The 19,867-nt window shown below is 40.9% G+C and overlaps 1 protein-coding gene across 1 annotated transcript in view; it reads left to right on the plus strand.

Annotated features, from left to right (window-relative positions):
• Nucleotides 1-19,867, plus strand: part of LOC128640077 (uncharacterized) — a 227,037-nt gene that overhangs the window by 83,405 nt on the left and 123,765 nt on the right. Inside the window, exons 3-4 of the mRNA XM_053692408.1 lie at nt 8,903-9,034; nt 9,119-9,242. Coding sequence (XP_053548383.1) covers nt 8,903-9,034; nt 9,119-9,242 — 256 coding nt within the window. The remainder of the gene's footprint in view (nt 1-8,902; nt 9,035-9,118; nt 9,243-19,867) is intronic.

Raw genomic sequence — 19,867 nt, forward strand, 5'->3', positions numbered from 1 at the left:
GGGCTTAGATTAGGTGTAATTAGTTTAAAATTCTTGTAATATTTTTTTATTTTTTGTAATTTAGTGTTTGTTTTTTTTTGTAATTTAGTGGGGGGGTTTTGTACTTTAGTTTATTTAATTGTAGATAATTGTAGGTACTTGTAGTTAATTAGGTTTAATTGTAACTTAGGTTAGGATTTATTTTACAGGTAATTTTGTAATTATTTTAACTAGGTAGCTATTAATTAGTCAATAACTATTTAATAGCTTTTGTACCTAGTTAAAATAAATACAAAGTTGCCTGTAAAATAAATATAAATGCTAAAATAGCTACAATGTAACTATTAGTTATATTGCAGCTATATTAGGGTTTATTTTACAGGTAAGTATTTTGTTTTAAATAGGATTCATTTATTTAGTTAATTTAATGATAGTGTAGTGTTAGGTGTTAGTGTAACTTAGGTTAGGATTTATTTTACAGGTAAATTTGTATTTATTTTAGCTAGGTAGTTATTAAATAGTTATTAACTATTTAATAACTATTGTACCTAGTTAAAATAAATACAAAGTTGCCTGTAAAATAAATATAAATGCTAAGATAGCTACAATGTAACTATTAGTTATATTGCAGCTATCTTAGGGTTTATTTTACAGGTAAGTCTTTAGTTTTAAATAGGATTCATTTATTTAACTATAGTAAACTTATTTCGTTTTATTTAAATTATATTTAAGTTAGGGGGTGTTAGGGTTAGGGTTAGACTTAGGTTTAGGGGTTAATAACCTTATTATAGTAGCGGCGACGATGGGGGCGGGAGATTAGGGGTTAATAATTGTAGGTAGGTGGCGGCGATGTTAGGGAGGGCAGATTAGGGGTTAATAAAATGTATTATAGTGTTTGCGAGGCGGGAGTGCGGCGGTTTAGGGGTTAATACATTTATTATAGTGGCGGCGATTTGCGGTCGGCAGATTAGGGGTTAATACTTGTAGTTAGATTGCGGCGACGTTGGGGGGAGGCAGATTAGGGGTTAATAACTATAATGTAGGGGTCGGCGGTGTTAGGGACAGCAGATTAGGGGTTAATAGCTATAATGTAGGCGGCGGCGATATCGGGTCGGCAGATTAGGGGTTAATACTTGTAGTTAGATTGCGGCGACGTTGGGGGGAGGCAGATTAGGGGTTAATAACTATAATGTAGGGGTCGGCGGTGTTAGGGACAGCAGATTAGGGGTTAATAGCTATAATGTAGGCGGCGGCGATATCGGGTCGGCAGATTAGGGGTTAATACTTATAGTTAGATTGCGGCGACGTTGGGGGAGGCAGATTAGGGGTTAATAACTATAATGTAGGGGTCGGCGGTGTTAGGGACAGCAGATTAGGGGTTAATAGCTATAATGTAGGCGGCGGCGATATCGGGTCGGCAGATTAGGGGTTAATACTTGTAGTTAGATTGCGGCGATGTTGGGGGAGGCAGATTAGGGGTTAATAACTATAATGTAGGGGTCGGCGGTGTTAGGGACAGCAGATTAGGGGTTAATAGCTATAATGTAGGCGGCGGCGATATTCGGTCGGCAGATTAGGGGTTAAATAATGTTATTATAGGGTTTGCGATGTGGGGGGGCCTCGGTTTAGTGGTTCATAGGTAGTTTATGGGTGTTAGTGACTTAGTGTACTAAATGGGTGTTAGTGTAGTAAAAACATACCGAATTTCGGAACGGAATAGAACCGAATTCAGCCGAATCCGAATAAATCCGAAACGAATTTATTCGGATCCGAATAAATCCGAAACGAATTTATTCAAATTTTGCCGAATCAGATTCGATCCGAAACGAAATTCTAAAAGTCCGAATCGATCCGAACCGAAAACGAACCGAATTTTTTAGCGGTGCACATGTCTAGTGAATATGTCATCGGCTCCACCATGGAAGCTACCTTTGAGACAGGATCTTCTAGTACAAGGTCCATTCGAACATCCAAATCTAGTTTCTCTGCAGCTGACTGCTTGGAAATTGAACGCTTGATTTTATCCAAGCGTGGGTTTTCAAATTCTGTGATAGATACTCTGGTCCAAGCTAGAAAACCTGTGACTAGAAAGATTTACCATAAAATATGGAAAAAATATATCTGTTGGTGTGAATCCAAGGGATTCTCCTGGAGTAATATTAAAATTCCTAAGATTCTTTCCTTTCTCCAAGAGGGTTTGAATAAAGGGTTGTCAGCGAGTTCTCTAAAAGGACAGATTTCTGCTTTATCTGTTTTGTTACATAAACGCCTGGCAGCTGTGCCAGATGTACAAGCTTTTGCACAGGCTTTGGTCAGAATCAAGCCTGTTTACAGACCCATGACTCCTCCTTGGAGTCTAAATTTAGTTCTTTCAGTTCTTCAAGGGGTTCCGTTTGAACCTTTACATTCCATAGATATTAAGTTACTATCTTGGAAAGTTCTTTTTTTCGTTGCTATTTCTTCTGCTAGAAGAGTTTCCGAATTATCTGCTTTGCAGTGTGATCCACCCTATCTGGTGTTCCATGCTGATAAGGTCGTTTTGCGTACCAAGCCTGGTTTTCTTCCAAAAGTAGTTTCCAACAAGAATATTAACCAGGAAATAGTTGTTCCTTCTCTGTGTCCGAATCCAGTTTCAAAGAAGGAACGTTTGTTACACAATTTAGATGTGGTCCGTGCTTTAAAGTTCTATTTAGACGCAACAAAAGATTTCAGACAAACTTCATCTTTGTTTGTCGTTTATTCTGGTAAGAGGAGAGGACAAAAAGCTACTGCTACCTCTTTCTTTTTGGCTGAAGAGCATCATCCGATTGGCTTATGAGACTGCCGGACGGTAGCCTCCTGAACGAATCACAGCTCACTCTACTAGGGCTGTGGCTTCCACATGGGCCTTCAAGAACGAGGCTTCTGTTGATCAGATATGTAAGGCAGTGACGTGGTCTTCTCTGCACACTTTTGCCAAATTTTACAAATTCGATACTTGTGCTTCTTCTGAGGCTATTTTTGGGAGAAAGGTTTTGCAAGCCGTGGTGCCTTCCGTTTAGGTAACCTGATTTGCTCCCTCCCTTCATCCGTGTCCTAAGGCTTTGGTATTGGTTCCCACAAGTAAGGATGACGCCGTGGACCGGACACACCAATGTTGGAGAAAACAGAATTTATGCTTACCTGATAAATTTCTTTCTCCAACTGTGTGTCCGGTCCACGGCCCGCCCTGGTTTTTAATCAGGTTTGAAAAAAATTTTTCTTTACATTACAGTCACCACGGGACCCTATAGTTTCTCTTTTTTATCCTAGCAGTCGGTCGAATGACTGGGGGGCGGAGCCAGAGGGGGGCTATATGGGCAGCTTTTGCTGTGCTCTCTTTGCCATTTCCTGTTGGGGAAGAGAATATTCCCACAAGTAAGGATGACGCCGTGGACCGGACACACCGTTGGAGAAAGAAATTTATCATGTAAGCATAAATTCTGTTTTTGCAATAGAAAATAATGAATGCTGGCGAATTATACAGTAAAGAGATGGAATGAACCTGCCAAAAGAGGTCAAGACCCTACATGCAATGTGGGGACTTAAGGGCATATTACCATATGTTGCTGAGAAGGGGCAAGTACCTGAGCTATGCAAAATTACAGTTTTGTCGCAATGTATAAAATAGGGGACTGTATTCTAAGATGTGCCTCAAAGCATGGAGATACCGGCAAGTCGGTAAGCCAAATCTGTCCCACAGAGGGCGACCATTACTTCTTTACCTATCAAATATGGTTGAATATAAATTCTTAGATAAGAATTGGAGACTAATACAAAATAGAGGTCTCATAGGGTTGTTAACTAGGAATACTCCTCACTTATCATACAGGTCAAATAGTGAAGAACAGCTAGCAAATGGATTGAGACTATCTAACTATAAATGTTTAAGGTCCAAAGTATATAGTATGAAACATATAGATATGTATAGGGGAGGACAATAGCAATATAAGGCTGTCTGTTATAAAATTAAGTAAGCCAGTTAGATCTTGTGAAATGTAGGTGTGAAATGGAGGGTCATGGCTACTCAGTGTTATATGTTGTGATGTTAACTATGATTCCCGCCTCGGCCGCAGGCAGGAAATAGTGAAACCCCTAGTGCATGGAGCGTGTGTTGCATATGCCTACAGATATGTTTAACTAATCTGCCTCTATACATATAAAATATGTAATATCTTAACCAGGGTAGCATGGGTCTACAAATAATATAACACTGAATAATATATTATAAAAGACAGCCGCAGTTAAGACATGTTCCAATAGAAAAGCTCCTCTAATAGTTGATAAAGCTCAAAGATAGATAAAGCATAAGTACAGGAATTAAGGCAAAACTTTTATTTTTAGTCCAGCTACTCAGTGTCCATCAGAAGATGCTAATAGAAACTTCCCTTAAAGCTATATTAAAACACAATACCTAAAACAAAAATAAAAGTCTAACAAATGAACACTGTTCTTGAAGGAGTCTGCTGATGCTGTTATGTGAAGTCCCCCATTCTGAAATAAACCCGGTATCCAAAGCCAGTCAATAAATGAGGTACAAATTTATTACCCAATTCCAGATTTCACTTCTCGCTTGCAATATGTAGTAGGGATAAAGCAAATGAAGACTCTGCAAGCTGTTCCGACTAGCCGCCATCTTGTCACCGGTACTATGACTTGAAACCGGGTTGCGTATGGGGACATTGTAAAAGGACGTCCAGGCTGTACCGGATCAGTACTAAACAAGGTTGGTGACAATAGCAATGAGGTTCTAGCCTTCTGAATAGGAGCTTTAGCGGGGAGAACAGGAGTTCCAAATGCCCGATCTACTTGTGTTAGCGGAGAGAGGGAGCATTTCACAGGCAGATTTACAGCATGCCCTGTGATTTTCTCTGAAGTTTCAGCCACTCTGTATCTCACCTTCGATTCCGCTGAATCCCGTGCATAATGTTACCAGCCCAGTGTAGGTGAGTAGCGGGCCCCGGGGCCCCAAGGTGCCACCGCCCACCTTAGGATGCGATGTCGGGTCTAGTGAGACAGGCAGTTCAAAAGCACTATTGCTGGCGTTTTGAATTTCTGTGCTTATACTCGCCGCAGATGCGTTTAGGTAACCTTCCAGCAGTTGTTGCATAGCCGCAATAATAGCCCCAGCGTCCTCCATAGCAAGTTGTCATAGCAGATGGGAAACCAGCATAAATGTAAAACCTCAGAAAACGCCAATTTCCTAGGTAAAGCACCCGAAGTGCTGCTTAACGACAGGGCCCAGAGCACCCTGCCGGGGGGTATAATAAAGGCCAAGATCTTGTAATGGCTCCAGGCACCGATGCCAATAGCGATTCTCTCAATTTCAAGCACAATAATAGTGGGTTACAAAGTGTAGAACGACTCACATAAAATGTTACAGGAGTCAATCAGCTAAAGACTGAAGTTATTGAAGGTTTTTAGTGAAAAGCTTTAGCAGCATGCGGCAGTGTGACGGAGTATGGCCGCTGCCCGGAAGTTCCCCCGGCTTTCTCTTTTTTGACAGGCTTGGATACACGATGTCCCAGATTCGTGGGCTGTGAACATTGTATCTCAGGGTTACAAAATAGGATTCAGATTTTTCCCTCCAAGGGGCAGATTTCTCCTGTCAAGATTGCCTTCAATCCAGGTAAAGAGGGAAGCCCTCTTAAATTGTGCAGAGGACCTATCCTCCCTGGGAGTTATTGTACCAGTCCCTCTAGAGGAACAAGGTCAAGGATTCTATTCAAATCTATTTGTGGTTCCCAAAAAGGAGGAAACTTTCCGTCCCATCCTAAACCTAAAGTGTCTCAACAAATTACTCAGGTTTCCGTCCTTCAAGATGGAAACTAGTCGTTCCATTCTTCCATTGGTTCAGGAACGTCAGTTCATGACGACCATAGACCTGAAGGACGCGTATTTACACGTTCCCATTCACAGGGATCATCACCAGCTTCTAAGGTTTGCCTTTCTGGATAAGCATTTCCAGTTTATTGCCTTTCTGTTTGGTCTTGTCACAGCTCCCAGAATATTCACAAAATATCTGGGCGCCTTATCTAGACGACATATTGGTTCAGGCATCATCTTTTCAACTAGCAAAATCTCATACAGAGATGTTGTTGTCTTTTCTACGTTCCTACAGGTAGAAAGTGAATCTGGAGAAGAGTTCTCTAGTTCCAAATACAAGAGTGTGTTTCCTAGGGACAATCATAGATTCCCTGTCCGTGAGGATTTTCCTGACGGTCGTCAGAATATCCAAACTTCTTGCTTCATGTCTTTCTCTCCAGTCTGCCTTTCATCCGTCTGTGGCTCAATGCATGGAGGTGATGGTATGATGTTGCTTCCATGGACATAATTCCTTTTGCCCGGTTCCATCTATGACTGTTGCAGCTTTGCATACTCAGTCAATAGAACGGAGACCATTCAGATTTACTGCAGAGGATAAATCTGGACGCCCTAACAAGAGACTCTCTCTCGTGGTGGATTTTACAGGAACATCTTTCTCTGGGCACTTGCTTCCTTAGACCTCCCTGGGTGCTTGTGAGTACGGACACCAGGCTGTTAGGCTGGGGAGCTTTTTGGGGTTCTCTAAAAGCTCAGGGCCTGTGGTCTCGGGAATAATCTTCTCTTCCATAAAAATCTTGGAATTGAGAGCAATCTTCAATGCCTTGACAGCTTAGCCTCAATTATCTTTTTAGTCTGGTTTATCAGATTCCAGTCAGACAATATCACCTCAGTGTCTTACATCAACTATCAGGGAGGAACTCGGAGTTCCTTGGCCATGAAGGAGGTGAATTGCATTTTGTAGTGGGCGGAAGCTCATGATTGTCTATCAGCCATCCACTTTCCAGGGGTGGACAATTGGGAGGCAAAGTTTCTGAGCAGACAGACCTTTCATCCTGGGGATTGGGCTCTCCATCCTGAAGTGTTCTCAAGAATAACCCTCAGGCGGGGGGTTCCGGAGTTGGATCTGATGGCGTCTCGTCAAAATGCCAAGCTTCCAAAGTATGGCTCAAGGTCAAGAGATCCTCAGGCCCCTCTGATAGATGCCCTGGTGGTTCCTTGGGATTTCGGTCTAGCATACCTGTTTCCTCCGTTTGCTGTCCTTCCACCAATCGTTGCTCGTATTAAGCAGGAGAGAGCATCTGTGATTCTAATAGCTCCTGCCTGGCCTCGCAGCATCTGGTTTGTAGATCTGGTGAAGATGTCATCTCTTCCTTCCACCTTGGAGGTTACCTCTGAAGAAGGACCTTTTAATTCAGGGTCCATTCCTCCATCCAAATCTAGATTTTCTGAAGCTGACTGCTTAGAAATTGAACGCCTAGTCCTGTCTAGATGTGGTTTTTCGGAAGCGGTCATTGATACTATTCTTCAGGTTTGTAAACCAGTTACTTGCAGGATTTACCATACGATATGGCGTAAATACCTTTTTTGGTGTGAAGCTAAAGATTTTTCCTTGAGTCGGGTGAGGATTCCCCAAATTTTATCTTTTCTTTAGGATGGTCTGGTGAAAGATTTGTCAGTCAGTACTATGAAAGGTCAGATATCTGCACTCACTATCTATTCTTTTGCACAAACGTCTGGCAGATTTACCAGATGTTCAAGCCTTTGTTCAGGCCCTGGTCCTAATCAGGCCTGTGTTTAAACCTGTTGCTCCTCCTTGGAGCCTTAACCTAGTACTTAAAGTTTTGCAGCAGGCTCCGTTTGAGTCGAAGCATGTTGTTGATATAAAATTATATTGGAAGGTTTTGTTTTTTCTTGTTATTTCTTTCGCACGCAGAGTTTCTGAGCTTTCAGCTCTGCAGTGCGATTCCCCATACCTTTATTTTTCATGCAGATAAGGCGGTCCTTCGTACTAAATTGGGTTTTGTTCCCAAGGTGGTGGTGGATCGAAAAATTAATCAGGTTCCTTCCTTTTGTCCTAATCCTCCTCATAAGGAACGTCTTTTGCATAACCTGGATGTTGTGCGTGCTCTAAAATTTTACCTACAAGCTACTAAAGATTTTCGGCAATCTTCTGCCCTGTTTGTTGTTTTCTCTGGAAAACGTAAGGGTCAGAAGGCCACTTCTTAACCAGAGGGAAAGAGTAGTAGAAGTATGATTCGTTTTGCTTATGAGACTACTGGACAGCAGCCTCCTGAGAGAATTCCACTAGGGCTATCTCCTAATCTTGGGCTTTCATAAATGAAGCTTCTGTGGAACAGATTTGCAAGGCGGCAACATGGTCCTCTTTGTATACTTTTTCCAAATTCTACAAATTTTTATACTTTTGCTTAAGCCTCTTTTGGGAGAAAGGTTCTTCAAGCGGTGGTGCCTTCTGTTTAGGTCCTCCTGCCTTGTTCTCCCTCCCTGTTTATTTAGTGTCCTCTAGCTTAGCTATTGGTTCCCACTAGTAATTGGAATGATGTTGTGGACTCTCCATGCCATAGGAAAGAAAACAAAATTTATGCTTACCTGATGATAAATTTTATTTCTGGCCATGAGGAGTCCATGACCCCGCACTCTTTTTAAAATCTTATTCAGCAGTTTTTATAAAATAAATCTCAGGCACCTCTATACCCTTGTGTTTCTTCTTTTTCCATTTTCCTTCGGCTGAATGACTGGGGATTATGGGCAAGGGAAGTTACACTTAACAGCTTTGCTGGGGTGCTCTTTGCCTCCTCCTGCTGGCCAGGAGTTGACTATCCCACTAGTAATTGGAAATGACGACGTGGACTCTCCATGCCCGGAAAGAAAGAAATTTATCAGGCAAGCATACATTTTGTTTAAGATTTACATTGGCAATCTCTCTTTTTCATAATATATTTTGTCCCAAACATCAATGCTAAGTGTACCAAATACATGGCTTCTGTACATATATATAACTGTACTATGCAATTTTGTTACTTCTAGATCAATTAAACTTTTTTTCTTTGATTTCTTACAGTTAACAAGCTTCCGCCTAACCCAGCAACAGAGATTTACCCCAAAAGACTTAATTAATACAATCAAGGAGAAAAATGAAGAGCTTGGACTAATAATAGATTTAACAAACACAGATCGGTACTATACAGTCAAGGTAACAATTACCCCATCTAATATTGTTTTCTATGCAACATTTGTATAAACAAATATATTTTACATTTGTTTTTTTTTCTTAAAGGATTTACCTAAAAATGTGCAGTATGTGAAAATGGCCACCGCTGGACACAAGATACCAGATGATAGTTCAATTCATCACTTTAAAAAGCTTGTAAAAGGATTTCTATGGAACAATGCTAGTAATGGTAAATTGTAATAGTCTAGCTATGACCTATGAATGGCATAATATATTTACACATTAAATGTTATAAATATTATGTATGTGTTATTACTTTAAAGGGCCATGATACCCAAATGTTTAAACACTTGAAAGTGATGCAGTATAGCTGTAAAAAGCGGACTAGAAAATATCACCTGAACATCTCTATGTAAAAAAGAAAGATATTTTACCTCAAAAGTTCCCCAGTAGCCACATCCCATTGTAAAGGATTTCTAAACAGCAAATCAGTATGTCTGTCCTGGGACAGCCGAACGGATGAGCCCCGTGCACTCATGTTATTTCCCTATTCAGTTTGAAGGAAGTTTACTATGAAATCTCATGAGTTAAGTCAAATCTCATGAGATCACAGTAAAAGAGTTCATGACCTCAGCACTGCTGATGCTGATTGGCTGCTGTTCATTTCTTCATTTTTTTTTTTTATTTTTTTTTACCTGTAGCTGGGCAGCAGCTGAGTATAACTTTTTACACAGAACTTACTCTGCTGAGCTGAGGAGATTGTGAGGTAAAATATCTTCCTTTTTTACATAGAGATGCTCAGGTGATATTTTCCTGTCCGCTTTTTACAGTTGTACTGCATCAGTTTCAAGTGATTTAGCATATGAGTATTATGTCCCTTTAACTAAACCAACATGGGCCTAACCTCAAACTCTAGAATTAAATATATACTAGTGTTATAGCCCGTGTACACGGGCCAAAATGTGTCTAACTCCCTCCCCCCTCCCTCATTTACCCACTTCTCCCTCCAAGAACCTTTCCCTACCCTCTTATTTCCTCCCCCCCATCCATTCAGATCCCCTGTTTTCGGTACCAGCGCTGCCCGATGCAGAGGGGCACAGTGTCCCTCACTGCTTCGGTACCTTTGCAAGACTATTTCTGCACAGAAATAGTTCAATCTCGCTACTCCCATATTTCATGCCACCATTTCACTGCCAAATGCAATCAAATACAGAAAAAATTGTTCTTTTTTCACAAACTTTGGGTTTCTCACAGAAATTATTTACATACTGCGTCTGCAATCATGTCACAAATGGTTGTAAAAGCTTCTCTGGGATCCCCTTTGTTCAGAAATAGCATATATATATATATATATATATATATATATATATATATATATATATATATATATATATATGGCTTTGCTATTGCTTTTTTGTAATTAGAAGGCTGCTAATTGCAGCTGTGCACACACTTCTATTATTCCAGGCAGTGAAGTTAATTTCAGCTTTAGTGTAGAGATTAGCCTCTCATCTGACACTTGCCACCCACTTCCCACCCTCTGATCCCTACCTGATCCCTCCCAAACAGCTCTCTTCCTTCTCCCTCACTGGTAACCCCATCTAAGGTATGATCTTTAGTTAGGGTCCCCCAGATCCCATTTTCTGTAGTGTAGCTGCCCCATCCCTCCCTCCCGCCTCCCCTACTGGGCCACCCGCCCACACCTCCTTTTGGCACCAACAGAAGATCGTTAGACGGCTGACACACACAGCATCACAGTCTGTAACGATCAGGCATTTGCCCTCAAATGGAGCCGGAGCACCGATCACGCTCAGGCTCCATATGTGGCAGATGCCTGAAGCTTCAGGAGCTCGAGCTCTCAGCTGTAACTTAACAGCCAAGAATGCTGGTGCTTCCTGAAGCGAAGATTTGTATATATACGTTTTGCAGTACAAAACACGGAAGGGAACTGCACTCCAAGACCGGACCAGGTACACATCCAGTGACCCGGCAACATCCCAGCCCTGGGTGCTAAATAGCACTCCAAAAAAGCTGTGATGTCACCAGAGCCACAGGCAGTTAACCCCAGTCCGGAATGGGTGCAAGAAACAAGGGGGATTACAAACAAAAAGTAATACAACACATAGAGACACCCAGCACTCACCAGCTAGCTCACAGCTAAGATAAAATCACAACTGGAAAGGTTAGTTACCGCATCTGGTACGATAGCCAAAGTACTGCACGACGTGTATATATATATGTATGTATGTATGTATGTATGTATGTGTGTATATATATATATATATATATATATATATATATATATATATATATATATATATATATATATATATATATATATAATATAAAGTCTAAACACCTCTGTTAAAATGTCGGGTTTCTGTGATGTAAAAAATTTAGACAAAGATAAATCATTTCAGAACTTTTTCCACCTTTAATGTGACCTATAAACTACACAACTCAATTGAAAAACAAACTGAAATCTTTAAGGTGGAGGGAAGTAAACAAAAAAAACTAAAATAATGTGGTTGCATAAGTGTGCACACCCTCTTATAACTGGGGATGTAACTGTGTTCAGAATTAAGCAATCGCATTCAAAACCATGTTAAATAAGTGTCATCACACACCTGCCATAATTTAAAGTGCCTCTAATTAACCCTGAATAAAGTTCAGCTGTTCTAGTAGGTCTTTCCTGACATTTTCTTAGTCGCATCCTACACAATAGCCATGGTCCACAGAGAGCTTCCAAAGCATCAGAGGGATCTCATTGTTAAAAGGTATCAGTCAGAAGGGTACAAAAGAATTCCCAAGGCATTAGATATACCATGGAACACAGTGAAGGCAGTCATCAAGTGGAGAACAGTGACATTACCAAGAACTGGATGTCCCTCCAAAATTGATGAAAAGACGAGAAGAAAACTGGTCTGGGAGGCTACCAAGAGGCCTACAGCAACATTAAAGGAGCCGCAGGAATATCTGGCAAGTACTGGCTGTGTAGTACATGTGACAACAATCTCCTGTATTCTTCATATGTTTGGGCTTTGGGGTAGACAGCAAGACGAAAGCCTTTTCTTGTGAAGAACATCCAAGCCCAGCTAAATAGAGCAAAAACACATCTGAAGTCTCCCAAAAGCATGTTGCAAAAGGTGTTATGGTCTGATGAAACCAAGGTTGAACTTTTTGGCAATAATTCCAAAAGATATGTTCGGCGCAAAAACAACACTGCATATAACCAAAAGAACACCATGCCCAGAGTGAAGCATGGTGGTGGCAGCATCACACTTTGGGGCTGTTTTTCTTCAGCTGGAACTAGGGCCTTATTCAAGGTAGAGGAAATTATGAACAGTTCCAAATACCAGTCAATATTGGCACAAAACCTTGAGGCTTCTGCTAGAAAGCTGAACATGAAGAGGAACTTCATCTTTCAGCATGACAACGACCCAAAGCATACATCCAAATCAACAAAGGAATGGCTTCACCAGAAGAAGATTAAAGTTTTGGAATGGCCCAGCCAGAGCCCAGACCTGAATCCAATCGAAAATCTGTGGGGTGATCTTAAGAGGGCTGTGCACAGGAGATGGCCTTGAAATCTGATAGATTTGGAGTGTTTTTGCAAAGAAGAGTGGTCAAGATGTGCCATGCTGATAGACTCATACCCAAAAAGACTGAGTGCTGTAATAAAATCAAAAGTTGCTACAACAAAGTATTAGTTTATGGGTGTGCACACTTATGCAACCATATTATTTTATTTTTTTATTTTTACTTCCCTTCACCTAAAAGATTTCAGTTTGTTTTTCAATTGAGTTGCATAGTTTATAGGTCACATTAAAGGTGGAAAAGTTCTGAAATGAGATAGATATAGATATAGATATATATATATATATATATATATATATATATATATATATATATATATATATATATATATATATATATATATATATATATATATATATATATAAAAAATAGAGGGTCATTTTATAGTTATTTATTATTTATTCAGTAAAAAAATGACATCATTCAGGTCTACGTTTCGGCTCCACAATTGAGCCTTTTTCAAGACAATCTTAGTTTGTATGTGTGGCTTGTTCACATTGCCATATCCAAATGTTGTTACAGCTCAATTGTGGAGCCGAAACGTCGACCTGAATTATGTAATTTTTTTTAATGAATAAATAATCAACTATAAAAAGACCTGTGAGTGCCCTCTGTTTTCTCTTGTAAGGTGTATCCAGTCCACGGATTCATCCATTACTTGTGGGATATTCTCCTTCCCAACAGGAAGCTGCAAGAGGATCATCCACAGCAAAGCTGTCTATATAGCTCCTCCCCTAACTGCCACCTCCCAGTCATTCTCTTGCAGCTCTCGACAAGGGAAGTAGCTAGAGAGATGTGGTGCATTAATGTAGTTTATCTTCAATCAAAAGTTTGTTATTTTCAAATGGTACCGGAGTTGTACTATTTTAGCCTCAGGCAGAAAGTTGAAGAAGAGTCTGCCTGTGGTCTTTGATGATCTTAGCAGGTTGTAACTAAGATACATTGCTGTTCTCACACATAACTGAAGAGATGGGTAACTTCAGCTGGGGGAATAGCGTGCAGGGTCTCCTGCTCTGAGGTATGTGCAGTTTTAAATTTTTCTAGAGAAATGAATATGCTAGAAAATGCTGACAATACCGGATTTATTTAAGGTAAGCCTGATTACAGTGATTTAATAACGACTGGTATCATGCTTGCTGTAAAGGGTAATATTTTTATTATTTACTCACATTACTGAATAGATTTAACGTTTGCTTGAAGTGTGTAAACGTTTATTACATATTGGTGATAAAACTTTATTCTGGGGCCCAGTTTTTTCCACATGGCTGTCTAGATTTTGCCTAGGGATATTTTTTTAAGGCTCTCTCACTGTGAGTACAGGTTGGGAGGGGCCTATTTTCGCGCCTAAATGCGCATTCGTTTTTGCAGCTTGAGACATCCAGCTTCCCTGAAGGAGTCCCCTGAACATTTAGGACCTCTCTAAAGGGTTTTTGTGCCTTCCAAAGTCGTTGTATTGGCAGGTAGGGCCACAGTAGAGCTGTAGCAGTTTGTTGTGACTGTTTAAAAACGTTTATATTGTTTTTTTGATCCGGTTTTGAAACTAAGGGGTTAATCATCCATTTGCAAGTGGGTGCCTATTATACACACTATAAAAATTCCGTAAGTTTTACTGCTTTTTTCAATGTTTTGCAGTTTCTGTGATTGTTTTTTTCTCTTAAAGGCACAGTACCGTTTTTATTTTTTGCTTCTTCACAGTTCTTAAAGTGTTTTCCAAGCTTGCTTTTCTCATTACTAGTCTGTTTAAACATGTCTGACATAGAGGAAACTCATTGTTCATTATGTTTAGAAGCCATTGTGGAACCCCCTCTTAGAATGTGTACCAAATGCACTGATTTTACTATAGATTATAAAGACCATATTCTGGCTTTTAAAAATTTATCACCAGAAGAAATTCACAAGGAGGAAGTTATGCCGGCTAACTCTCCCCACGTGTCAGATCCGATAAATCCCGCTATGGGGACGCCTAGTACATCTAGCGCGCCCATTGCGTATACCTTGCAAGACATGGCGGCAGTTATGAATCATACCCTTACAGAGGTATTATCTAAACTACCAGGATTGCAAGGAAAGCGAGACATCTCTGGGACTAGAATAAATACAGAGCTCTCTGACGCTTTAGTAGCTATGTCTGATACACCCTCACATTATACTGAAGCTGAAGCAGGGGAGCTTCAATCTGTGGGTGATTTTTCTGATTCAGGGAAGATACTTCAGTCTGATTCTGATATGTCTACATTTAAATTTAAGCTTGAACACCTCCGCGTATTGCTCAGGGAGGTTTTAGCAACTCTGGATGACTGTGACACTATTGTAGTCCCAGAGAAATTATGTAGATTGGATAAATACTATGCAGTACCTACTTACACTGATGTTTTTCCAATACCTAAAAGGTTTTCTGAAATTATTACTAAGGAATGGGATAGACCAGGTGTACCGTTCTCTCCCCCTCCTGTTTTTAAAAAGATGTTTCCTATAGACTCCGCTACACGGGACTTATGGCAGACGGTCCCTAAGGTGGAGGGAGCAGTTTCTACTCTAGCTAAGCAGACCACTATCCCTGTCGAGGACAGTTTTGCTTTTCTAGATCCAATGGATAAAATATTAGAGGGTTACCTTAAGAAAATTTTTATTCAACAAGGTTTTATTCTCCAGCCTCTTGCATGCATTGCCCCAGTCACTAAGGCCGCGGGGTATAGCAGTAGCCCCTTACTTAGATGACATTCTGATACAGGCGTTGACTTTTCAAGTTGCCAGGTCCCACACAGACATTGTTCTGGCATTTCTGAGGTCCCATGGGTGGAAGGTGAACGAAGAAAAGAGCTCTCTATCGCCTCTCACAAAAGTTTTATTCCTAGGGACTCTGATAGATTCGGTAGAAATGAAGATATACTTAACGAAGGCCAGGTTGTCAAAACTTCTGGACTCTTGCCGTGTTCTTTTTTCCATTTCTCGTCCTTCAGTCGCTCAGTGTATGGAAGTAATCGGTTTAATGGTAGCGGCAATGGACATAGTACCGTTTGCCCGCCTACATCTCAGACCGCTGCAACTTTGCATGCTCAGTCAGTGGAATGGGGATTACACAGATTTGTCCCCTCTACTAAATCTGGATCAAGAAACCAGGGATTCTCTTCTCTGGTGGCTATCTCAGGTCCATCTGTCCAAGGGGACGAGCTTCCGCAGGCCAGATTGGACTATAGTAACGACAGATGCCAGTCTTCTGGGCTGGGGTGCAGTCTGGAACTCCCTGAAGGCTCAGGGCTCGTGGACTCAGGAGGAGGCTCTCCTTCCAATAAACATTCTGGAATTAAGAGCGATATTCAATGCTCTTCAGGCTTGGCCCCAGCTAGCTGCGGTCAGGTTCATCAGATTTCAGTCGGACAACATCACGACTGTAGCCTATATCAACCATCAGGGGGGGAACAAGGAGCCCACTGGCAATGTTGGAGGTTTCAAAGATAATTCTATGGGCAGAGGTTCACTCTTGCCATCTCTCAGCTATCCATATCCCAGGAGTAGAAAACTGGGAGGCGGATTTTCTAAGTCGGCAGACTTTTCATCCGGGGGAGTGGGAGCTCCATCCGGAGGTATTTGCCCAGCTGATTCAACTATGGGGCAAACCAGAACTAGATATCATGGCGTCTCGTCAGAACGCCAAACTTCCTTGTTACGGGTCCAGGTCAAGGGATCCCCAGGCAGCGCTGATAGATGCTCTAGCAGCGCCCTGATCCTTCAGCCTGGATTATGTGTTTCCACCGTTTCCTTTGCTCCCTCGGCTGATTGCCAAGATCAAGCAGGAGAGAGCTTTGGTGATTTTAATAGCCCCTGCGTGGCCACGCAGGACATGGTACGCAGATCTGGTGGACATGTCATCCTTTCCACCATGGACTCTGCCGCTGAGGCAGGACCTTCTACTTCAATGTCCCTTCAAACATCCAAATCTAATTTCTCTGCGTCTGGCTGCTTGGAGATTGAACGCTTGATTTTATCAAAGTGTGTTTTTTCCGAGTCGGTCATTGATACCTTAATTCAGGCTCGAAAGCCTGTCACCAGGAAAATCTATCATAAGATATGGTGTAAATATCTTCATTGGTGTGAATCCAAGGGTTACTCATGGAGTAAAGTCAGGATTCCCAGGATATTGTCTTTTCTCCAAGAAGGATTGGAGAAAGGATTGTCAGCTAGTTCCTTAAAGGGACAGATTTCTGCTCTGTCTATTCTTTTGCACAAGCGTCTGGCGGATGTTCCAGACATTCAGGCGTTTTGTCAGGCTTTAGTTAGAATCAAGCCTGTGTTTAAACCTGTTGCTCCGCCATGGAGTTTAAATTTAGTTCTTAAAGTTCTTCAAGGGGTTCCGTTTGAACCTCTGCATTCCATAGATATCAAGCTTTTATCTTGGAAAGTTCTGTTCTTGGTAGCTATCCCTTCGGCTCGAAGAGTTTCAGAGTTATCTGCCTTACAGTGTGATTCCCCTTATCTGATCTTCCATGCAGATAAGGTAGTCCTGCGTACCAAACCTGGGTTTCTTCCCAAGGTGGTATCTAATAAGAATATCAATCAGGAGATTGTTGTTCCGTCACTGTGTCCTAATCCTTCTTCAAAGAAGGAACGTCTATTACACAATCTTGACGTGGTTCGTGCTTTAAAGTTTTATTTACAAGCTACTAAAGATTGTCGTCAAACATCTGCATTGTTTGTTGTCTACTCTGGACAGAGGAAAGGCCAAAAGGCTTCTGCAACTTCTCTTTCCTTTTGGTTAAGAAGTATAATCCGCTTAGCTTATGAGACTGCTGGCCAGCAGCCTCCTGAAAGAATTGCAGCTCATTCCACTAGAGCGATGGCTTCCACATGGGCTTTTAAAAATGAGGCTTCTGTTGAACAGATTTGTAAGGCGACTTGGTCTTCGCTTCATACTTTTTCTAAATTCTACAAATTTGATACTTTTGCTTCTTCTGAGGCTATTTTTGGGAGAAAAGTCTTACAGGCAGTGGTGCCTTCCGTTTAAGCGCCTGCCTTGTCCCTCCCTTCATCCGTGTCCTATAGCTTTGGTATTGGTATCCCACAAGTAATGGATGAATCCGTGGACTGGATACACCTTACAAGAGAAAACAAAATTTATGCTTACCTGATAAATTTATTTCTCTTGTGGTGTATCCAGTCCATGGCCCGCCCTGTCATTTTAAGGCAGGTGTTTTTTTAAAATTTGTAAACTACAGTCACCACTGCACCCTATAGTTTCTCCTTTCTGTTGCTTGTCGCCGGTAAAATAACTGGGAGGTGGCAGTTAGGGGAGGAGCTATATAGACAGCTCTGCTGTTGGTGATCCTCTTGCAGCTTCCTGTTGGGAAGGAGAATATCCCACAAGTAATGGATGAATCCGTGGACTGGATACACCACAAGAGAAATAAATTCATCAGGTAAGCATAAATTTTGTTTTTCATATATATGTATAAAGATTGATTGAGGAGTCACCCAGGTTTTACAGAAAGAGAAGAAAGGTTGGAGTGTGTGTGTATGTAGGTATGTATATGTATGTATATATATGTATATATACAGTGGATATTAAAAGTCTACACACCCCTGTTAAAATGTCAGGTTTCTGTGATGTAAAAAGATGAGACAAAGATAAATCATTTCAGAACTTTTTCCACCTTTAATGTGACCTATAAACTGTACAACTCAATTGCAAAACAAACTAAAATCTTTTAGGTGGAGGGAAGTAAAAATAACAACTAAAATAATGTAGTTGCATAAGTGGGGATGTAGCTGTGTTTAGAATTGAGCAATCGCATTCAAAATCATGTTAAATAGGAGTCAGTACACACCTGCCATTATGTAAAATGCCTCTGATTAACCCCAAATAAAGTATAGCTGTTCTAGTAGGTCTTTCCTGACATTTTCTTAGTCGCAACCTACAACAAAAGCCATGGTTCGCAGAGAGCTTCTAAAGCATCAGAGGGATCTCATTGTTAAAAGGTATCAGTCAGGAGAAGGCTACAAAATTTTTTCCAAGGCATTAGATATACCATGGAACACAGTGAAGACAGTCATCATCAAGTGGAGAAAATATGGCGCAAGAGTGACATTACCAAGAATTGGACGTCCCTCCAAAATTAATGGAAAGGCGAGAAGAAAACTGGTCTGGGAGGCTGCCAAGAGGCCTACAGCACCATTAAAGGAGCTGCAGGAATAACTGTCAAGTACTGGCTGTGTGGTGCATGTGACAACAATCACCGTATTCTTCATATGTCTGGGCTATGGGGTAGAGTGGCAAGATGGAAGCCTTTGCTTACGAAAAAAAACATTGAAGCCCAGCTAAATTTTGCAAAAACACATCTGAAGTCTCCCAAAAGCATGTCGCAAAAGGTGTTCTGGTTTGATGAAACCAAGATTAAACTTTTTGGCCATAATTCCAAAAGATATGTTCGGCGCAAAAACACTGCATATAACCAAAAGAACACCATACCCACAGTGAAGCATGGTGGTGGCAGCATCATGCTTTGTGTCTGTTTTTCTTCAGCTGGAACTGGGGCCTTAGTCAAGGTAGAGGGAATTATCAACAGTTCCAAATACCAGACAATATTGGCACAAAACCTTCAGGCTTCTGCTAGAAAGCTGAACATGAAGAGGAACTTCATCTTTCAGCATGACAACGACCCAAATACCAGTCAATATTGGCACAAAACCTTCAGGAACATAAAGAGGAACTTCATCTTTCAGCATGACAACAACCCAAAGCATACATCCAAATCAGCAAAGGAATGGCTTCACCAGAAGAAGATTAAAGTTTTGGAATGGCCCAGTCAGAGCCCAGACCTGAATCGAAAATCTGTGGGGTGATCTTAAGTGGGCTGTGCACAAAAGATGCCCTCACAATCTGACAGATTTTGAGTGTTTTTGCAAAGAAGAGTGGGCAAATCTTGCCAAGTCAAGATGTGCCATGCTGAAAAACTCATACCCAAAAAGACAGTTCTGTAATAAAATCAAAGGGTGCTTCAACAAAGTATTAGTTTAAGGGTTTGCACACTTATGCAAACATATTTTAGTTTTTTATTTCTACTTCCCTCCGCCTAAAAGATTTTAGTTTGTTTTGCCATTGAGTTGTACAGTTTATAGGTCACATTAAAGGTGGAAAAAGTTCTGAAATGATTTATCTTTGTCTCATTTTTTTACATCACAGAAACATGACATTTTAACAGGGGTGTGTAGACTTTTTATATCCACTGTATGTATATGTGTGTGTATGTATGTATGTATGTG

The sequence above is a fragment of the Bombina bombina genome, chromosome 9 (assembly GCF_027579735.1).
Source record: "Bombina bombina isolate aBomBom1 chromosome 9, aBomBom1.pri, whole genome shotgun sequence".
Taxonomy (NCBI): Eukaryota; Metazoa; Chordata; class Amphibia; order Anura; family Bombinatoridae; genus Bombina; species Bombina bombina.